Source organism: Neomonachus schauinslandi, chromosome 12, assembly GCF_002201575.2.
Source record: "Neomonachus schauinslandi chromosome 12, ASM220157v2, whole genome shotgun sequence".
Lineage (NCBI taxonomy): Eukaryota > Metazoa > Chordata > Mammalia > Carnivora > Phocidae > Neomonachus > Neomonachus schauinslandi.
Window position 1 is genome coordinate 24,644,104 of NC_058414.1, and position 8,577 is coordinate 24,652,680.

Genomic DNA, 8,577 nt, shown 5'->3' on the forward strand with positions numbered 1-8,577 from the left:
TATCATGAAAAATTGGACTTTTAAAAAATAGAATCTTAAAAAAATAATGCAGTTGTGCATTACTTTAAAAGTCTAGACATATCTAGACATGCTAAGGCAACATCCCTGACAGGTCACCAGTCAAGGCACTGTGGAAGGCTATGTATGTATGAGGTCTCTTCCCTTTAATATAGAAAACTAGGCTTCCAATCAAAACACACAAAAAACCCTCTGGAAGAAAACATCTAAAATTTATAGAGATGAAATGTCTTTTAGGGAAGAAAACAGATAAAGAGATTTGAGAATTAACTGGAAAGAGTAAATATAAAAGTTGAATTCCCAGACTACTTTGAATCTCTAGCGTATAATGTGGGACAAGTTTGGAAGTAGATAGAAAATATTTGACCATCAGCTATGTACCAGGATATGAGTATAAAACTATCTGTGCAAAAATTAACAAAAATTCTTCTCTCATGGTATTTGTATCTTAATGCTATGATGAAGAAATTTCGCATTCTACCTAGTAACTCTCATTGTTTTAAATTAACAAGATTCACTGAAGCACTGTTGTAGTGTACTAAGGCTCTATCAGTTGGGGAGTTATAGTGGTTAAGAAGTATCAAAATGTATATTAATTCAACATTTATTGAACAATAACAAATGGCAGTCTCTACACTAAGTGGAGTGGAAGTAATTACGGTACAAAAGAAGACCATAATTTTACCCTAAAGGAATTTATAAATACTAACTCTAATACAAGTCTTTGTGCATTTTAATAAGATGCACACTATATACTACACAACACATTTTACAAACTTAATTCATTTCATTTTCAAAAAGTTCTATGTGTTATTCCCATTCTACAGATGATAAAATTCTGGATTAGGAAGATTAGGTAACTACCCCAATGTAGCATCACCAGAAAGTAGCAGGCAACTATGGTTTAAAACCATCTCTGTATGACTTCAAAATCCATGAATTTTTAAAAATTGTTTGTTTAGTTTTGTTCTTTCCCTTGCCCAGGTCCTTCTTATAAAATGTTTTTGAAAGCACTGAATTATTGTAGAAGACTTCCTCAAAGGAGATGATATTATAAAGCAAAACTAAGCTTAAACATCAAATTTAATTAGTAAGAGGTCTTAGAATTAAGTTAGCCTCCAAATTTTTTAACTGGTTGGGAGAACTGAGGCCCTAACAAAGTTTCAGGGTTAATTAATGAGGGACCAAAGTTTGAAAATCCTGATAATCCATGTAAATGCTGTTCTCATGACACTACACTGCCAATCAAATGTTCATACTTTCACAAACATCAAAAATATATGTTTAAACATATTTCCTAATATTTTAATAAAAACTTTCCAGAGGCCATTAGAATCATGACAAACATTTTTCCCACTTAATTATAACTAAAATTTTGTTGGTATTTTTCATTATACAGAAAGACAGAAATGTTACATAAAGACAAAAATACATTTTAGAACTCTAATTATTACCAGGAATAATCAGAGATATGTCAGTATCTAATAATAGAAATTCAAAAACATGAAGTAAAACCTGATAGACCTCTTTGAAAAGAGAAATAGGCAAATCCATAATTATAGATGGGGAGTTCAATTTCTTCTGTCAGTAATTGAAAGAACAACTAGAGAGAAAATCAGTAAGAATATAGAAAACATTGCAAACCATCAACTGATTGAATCTAACTGGCATTAATAAAACATTCCATGTGACAAAAGCAGAATATACATTATTTTCTATATAGGCTATAGTCAGTGCCATAAAATGAGTTTTAATAGTTTTTAGAGAACCTGAAGCATATTATGTATGTTCTTTGACAACAAGAGACTGAAACAAAGACCTACAACAGAAAGATAAATAAAAGATACACAAATATCTTCAAATTACACAACATATTTCTAAATAACTTGTGATTAAAAGAAAAAATAAGGGGAGCAATTAGAAGACATTTTGAACTGACTGAAAATCAGAACACATTTTATCAAAATATGTGGAGCACTGCTACACACTGTTTCAAGGGAAATTTGTAGCATAACTGGTTATATTAGAAAAAAAGTTCTCAAATCAGTGACCTATGTTTCCATGTTAAGAATTTCCAAAAAGAAGAGCAAATTAAACACAAAGCAAGAAGAAATAAGACAATTTCATTTTAGAGCATATACCAAAGAAATATTAAACAGAATAATAATAATAAAAACAAAACCAAAAGCTGATTATTTTAACAGATCAATAAAAAGGAAAAAACTGATCTCTGCATGGAACATAAAGGAAGTAGACACAAATTTTCAATTTAATAAATGAAGTAAAGAACATTACTACAGATCCTACAGACATAGTGAGGATAGTAAGGTAGTATTATAGACAACCTCATGTCAATAAATTGAATATCTTAGATTAACAATCTGAATTACTAAGTGAAAAAGTAATCTTATTATAAGAATATACCTCATTTTAAAACAGAAACAATACTTAACACATTTAACTCAGAATCACATTTTATATCTTCTAAAATATAGACAATATTTCCATTTTTCTCAAGCTCAAAAACTTTTTGTAAAATGACATGCAACTGATACCTTTTATCAAATTATACAGTATTTATTCCGGCTTTGTAAAATACTACATTCTAAAATCCCTACTGGATAAAGGCAAAATCATTTCAACAATGGTTTCCCTTGTATATGAACAAGCAAAACAAATTTGTCTATCGTACATAAGTAGCCTTGACTTTCCTTATGACCCTTATAGATTCCAAAGATGTTCTGAGGAAAAAAATACAATGACAAAAATGCTATGATATGTGAATCTGTCAAACTACTGGATTTTTTTTTTTCAGTAAAAATTCAACTAAATCAAAAAGTCTTTGCATGAACTTTCTATTTATTTGAAAAGCTATTTGGCATAAAATTAGAATGATAACAATTACAAAATGTAGTATTTAATAGGAATCACAGTTCTTTAACCTGCAAGATTTAGCTTGTACAAATGTAACTAATTAATAACATCTGAAGTGCATTCTCCCATAGGACACATGACCATCTGGTTGACCTTGCGCTAGATCAATAGGGAAGGCAAATCTGTAAATCATTGTTTCCCAAATGTTATCACTTCATCATTCTACCACAAGAAGGAGGGATAAAACTTGGATGGGAAAAGAGATCTCTTGTTTCACACATTTTTAAATTGACTTTGATTGTTAATTGGACTGTAAGACAAGACTGAGGGGATTCTTCTGAAGTCCCATCCAGAAAGAGACTGGCAGAAGACCAAGTAATAGTGAAGGAAAAGAATTCAAGACAAGAGAGTCAGGAGGCAAGGTAATTATGAGAGAATATAAAGATGCAAATGACTTCTGTGTGATGTAACCTGATATTATTTGAATTTCCTCAGAATCATTTTCCAACTCATAAGTTTTGGCTGAAAAATAGTGATAGAAATTTTGAAATAAATGAAAGTATATATCATACATATTTTAATTAATATATATTCATATATGTGTCAACCCTGTACAAAGTTCTATATTTTAATGTCAAGACTAAATAATTTTGCAAGAAATGTAGTTACTTATTCATTGTGATACAGAGAAAAGTCATCATAAAATCAATGAGAAACTTTAAACAAATTCGGGAAAGGCATCTGAAACAAATATACTGTTACATCTCTTAAGAAAATGACTATGTATTAATGATTAAAATTTATACATTTTAACAATTGTTTTTGTCGAAGGTATTTTTTCTGATACTATGCCTAAAATATAGTTCACTGTAGGAATTTTTTGTATTAATTTAGAAATTATGGAATTTCATTATTTGTTCTCCCTGTTGATATATCTCTTTAAAATAAATTAAGTGATATTCTACCTGTCTATTTCCTAGAAAGAACAAAATACCATAGAACTCTCAGATCAATAGCTTATCTTATCATGCTATATTCTACATACGTTATAAATTAAGGTAAGTCTTATCCTGCAAGAATCTGTTTGAGTTTGACAGCATTAGACATGGAGTATTTTAAAAAGCCCATCATAACTTCTAGTCACTCTATACATAGCAGTTACTGTCCCACTCAGTACTGAAGTTTGGTTTTAAAAATTTATACTACTTAATTTCCTCTATAAAAGATAAACTGTGAAGTCTTCGAATAATGGACTTGATGGATTATCTCTGGTGACACACTTGTTTTTAAAATTTACACATTTTGAGGGGCGCCTGGGTGGCTCAGTCGTTAAGCATCTGCCTTCGGGTCAGGTCATGATCCCAGGGTCCTGGGATCGAGCCCCGCATCGGGCTCCCTGCTCGGCGGGAAGCCTGCTTCTCCCTCTCCCACTCCCCCACTTGTGTTCCTGCTCTCACCAACTCTCTCTCTTTGTCAAATAAATAAATAAAATCTTTAAAAAAAAAATTACACATTTTGAGTTAAGTTTGGGTTAAAAAAAAAGTTTGGTTAGTTTTGATGTACTAGAACAGGTTTAGATAACTAATCTATGAGACCACTCCATCTTCCTATATATATTGAGAGAAATATAGAAAAGAGGAGACAAATTGTACTACTACCTAGTGCCTTTATTTTTCATTTCATTAGATATTTCCTAGTTCTCAACTTGAAAGAAAAGATGTTACAGTAATTAAAAAAAAAGACACTTCCAAGGGTCTGTTTTTTCCTTTCTTTACAACTGAACAGCCATGGGTTTTAAGGGAGAATGCCTGGCTTAGAAGCTAAGGAAGCAATTAGAAGTTCACACACTTTATGTTCTAAACAAAGCTCTTTCAGTGCTTATGATAACCTTGGGGAAAGCCCTTGGTGACTTAAGAAGGAAAGGAAAAAAAAAGATATCCATTTGACTGGTAAGTGTCAGTCATCCTGCTATTCGAAATTCAAGATAATAAAGCATTTCAGAGACATTCTGCTATAGAAAGGTCTGAGAGTATACTGTTTCTCAAGTAAAATGAAAATATGCTCAATGATACTACGGTTTATGCAAAAAGTAAGTTGAAAGAAGTAATAAAAATACAAATAACCCCGATTGGCAAGATGATCTTCTTGATCCATTTCTTATTCTTGTCCAATTAGCATGGATTGACCAAAGTCATCCATCTGTAAGTTGTTTGAATCACCTACATTAAAGCTCATGCATGCATACATTTGGCAAAACATCCTCAGAGGGTCTTACACCTTGTACGTTTGTGCAAATTTGAAATCACATCCATTTTCCTAAGCTTCTGAAGATAACATTTGTACACAACAGCAATAGAAAACATATTTCCAACTATTCTTTTAGATCCTTTTCAATTAATTAGGAGATTTTGCCAATCTCAGGAACTCCTTTTGGACATGGAAGAAGCACCATTAGAACAACATATGGAGAAACCAGCTTGGAGGCTAAGACCAAAATTTATTAACAAAAATTTTAAGTAATTAAACCTTCACAGACTTCTCTGATGAGGATTAGCATATAGAGGGTGTTTCTCAAACACCAGGTGACTAGTAAGAAGATACTTCAAAATGTCCAGAATATACTTCAAGCATTTTCATAAACAAATGCAATAGAGGGCTTTTGTCTATGAACCAATAATTTAAAATAGCCATGCCATCCAAAAAAAACAGTCCAGTAAATATTTTCAAGATTAATCAATAGTTGATAATATTTTACTATCTTTAATTTATTATTAATGCTTGGATCTGGATGTGAAATTTTAAAGAAGACTTCAAATGACATTTTCCCCAGAGTATTTATCAACTTTCTTACCATCAAATGTTAAATAAACTCTTGCTTGGGGCTGGGACGATCCTTTTACACAGATAGAACAAACAAATACTCCAACCAACACGAAAATTGCCCGGAATGCCATTTCTTCAGATTTGCAAGTTAATATCCAAGGGAAAGTACCTTTAAAAGAGAGGTAACAAGTTTGTTATATTTCATTTCACATTTTAGAAGCACAACCACACACATACTCACAGATACACACAAAACCAGCAATCTAGACAAAGCACCTTATTCACAAAAGACTTATCTGAACTTTTACAGTCATGCAAACAGTAGGAGGTGCTCTGACTTTGTTTCTTAGATGTGAAAATTTGGATTTGATTCATTTGTGTCTGAAAGTCTTTGTGAAAAAAGAAACTGTTCTTTCAGCAAATAATGCAAATATTAAAGCAGAACAAAGCATCCAGGAATAAGGTATTGGTTCCAAAGGAAAACCCCAGTATTTGAACTTGATCTTCTAACAATCACATAACATTGAAAAGACTTGAGAATGGTACCAATATGTACTAGTGGATGAAAACTTCTCTTTTTACCATAAATAGAGTAGTAGCAGGAAAATGCCACATGAACATTCACGTGCACTCACTCACATCCTCATTAGCTCTTTTGGAGTAATCATCTCTGAAATGGTGTTTCTACACATAAATATATGTGTGCTCAATCCCTGACCACTGAAATCACTCAAATTAGTTATCTGCCAATTTATACAGATGACCATGCAGCTGTTAAATGATGCAGATGAGGTAACCATGGACTAGTGCCAAATTCAAACCAATGACTTAGTGGTGAACAATCCAGTGAACCATGTATCCCTCAATGCATATTTAAAATAAATCAACCAGAAAGCAGGCTGTCAAAATTCCAAAAGATAAATCAGAGAAAAGCATTACCTTTTGAAACTGTAGCTGTAACATTAATAGATGTTGTTAACTAATGTCTGAATATCAAGGAAGATCAGGTAATGGGTAACTAGAGATTACAGCAGCTCTAGTGGCCACAATATGCAAAATAAACCCAGGACCATGAAAGAAATCATACTGTTTGGAGTCTGATGTAATTATACAATAAAATGACATAGTTTAATCTAGAAACTTATTTTTACAGGTTACAACAATGCTAATATTCACTATTATATGTCTTTTAAGAATCTTAACATTTTTATTCAATAAAGAAATGCCACAAAAAATTGAGAAGACTGCTTCATGAATACAGAAGAAAAAGTACAGTTAAACTGAACATGCCACTTTAAACAATTTAAACATTTTAAACAGTTGATTTCCTAGGTGGTAATATGGTATGAGACATAGAAACGAAACTGTTTGCCTCTTTTACCACACAGATGGAGGAAACCCTAGAGATGTTTGTGTTGGTAATTTTCAAGCGAAACAGTTTCTTCCTGCTTCCACAACCTCTTCACCTTGTCATCCCTAAATTACCTTAGAAGAAAATTGATTTTATGGGGTAACTTTCCCTTAATAATTTGCTCCCTGGTTTTATTGACTCTATAGTTAAAAAAAAAAAGGCTATAAATATGACTAACCTTTGTCTCTTTATTAAGCAGGCGGATAATATTTACAGTTTTACATATTGCTATTATTAGCATTTTATCTGGTATGTCTCACCAAAAGCAACATATGCTAAAAATTGCAAAGAATAATAGTGAAGATGAAATGACAGGTCAAATGAAGTGAGTATACAGAGCAATGTGGTTTCAAGCCTACCCAGAGATGAGAAGTGACGGAAAGCCAAGGAAGGGTCTTACACGTGCCCCACCCCCCCCCCATATATTATAACTTCCCTTTAACTGAGACACTTAGACATGCTGCTTGTTTTCACTTCTACTAATGGAACACTAATAACACATAAGAAAAGGAATCTTACGTCCTCTGGAGCAATCCTGCATTAGAAGGCACTGAAATACTCAACTTTAAACTCTCCGCAGGTGTCATAACCTAAAGAAACAACTCAAGCAGGGCTCTCAGGAAGGGAAACACTTCCCTGACAAACTGCATGTGCTCTTAAGAAAATGTTCAGACTTGAGCACACCGATGTGTAAAAAGTCGACACAGAGAACCAAAAGTTATATTTTGCTAAACTTGTAATGCCAAAAATAATGAATGCAGCTTACCGAGATGGGAAGAGATCAGCACGTAAAAGTCATCAATTTGCTACCGGTGTGGCTCCGCGTGTCTCTCTAGTCTTTTTCCCAGAAGACCTTAATTTCTAGAGCGTCCCAGCGGTGAAATTCTTTCTTCCCGGTCCTCTGAGTTTCTTTGTAAAGGAATCCTCAGCGTCGCAGTGCCGCGGCACCCGGAGCCCTACTCTGCGTCGCTCAATCAAGCACCTCGGAGTGAATGGAAAGTGGCCAGGCACCGGGGGCGAGCGCTCGGGTGTCCGATTACAGCGACGCGGCGCGCGGCTCGGGCTGCCCGGGCGCGCCGCCCAGCCGGCTCGCCTCACCCGCCCAGCACACCCGCCTCATCACCGCCGCCGCGAGGCCCCACCCAGAGCACGCCCGCGAGAGGGTGGCAGGGAGCCGCGAGGGCGGTCGGCGATCCGTCGGGCGGGCGGGGCCGACCCCAGGACACGCTGCCGGGAGATGCAGGAATGCGCTGCTGCAGGCTAGAGAACCAGCTCGCTAACTCTGCTCCTTTCGCGGTCCGCGGTGGAGTGAGCGACTCATAGGGTGCGCTCCAAGAATTTTGTTACCGGCAGCTCTCGGAAAGCATTCAGGATTTGCTTAGTCGTAAATATCAAAGTGCAAGGCAGTTTTTTGCCAGAAAAGGATCCCTGCATCCTTTTAAGGAAAAGAG

General features: G+C 34.7%; 1 protein-coding gene across 1 annotated transcript in view; it reads right to left on the reverse strand.

Moving 5' to 3' along the window:
• The window catches only part of SEMA3C (semaphorin 3C), a 184,637-nt gene extending 176,438 nt beyond the window's left edge, over positions 1-8,199 (reverse strand). The window contains exons 1-2 of the mRNA XM_021689514.2: positions 7,893-8,199; positions 5,744-5,884 (exon numbers count right to left, since the gene is read on the reverse strand). Of these exons, the coding sequence (XP_021545189.2) occupies positions 5,744-5,846 (103 nt within the window). The 5' untranslated portion in view covers positions 5,847-5,884; positions 7,893-8,199. The remainder of the gene's footprint in view (positions 1-5,743; positions 5,885-7,892) is intronic.
• Between the last annotated feature and the right edge of the window lie 378 nt (positions 8,200-8,577).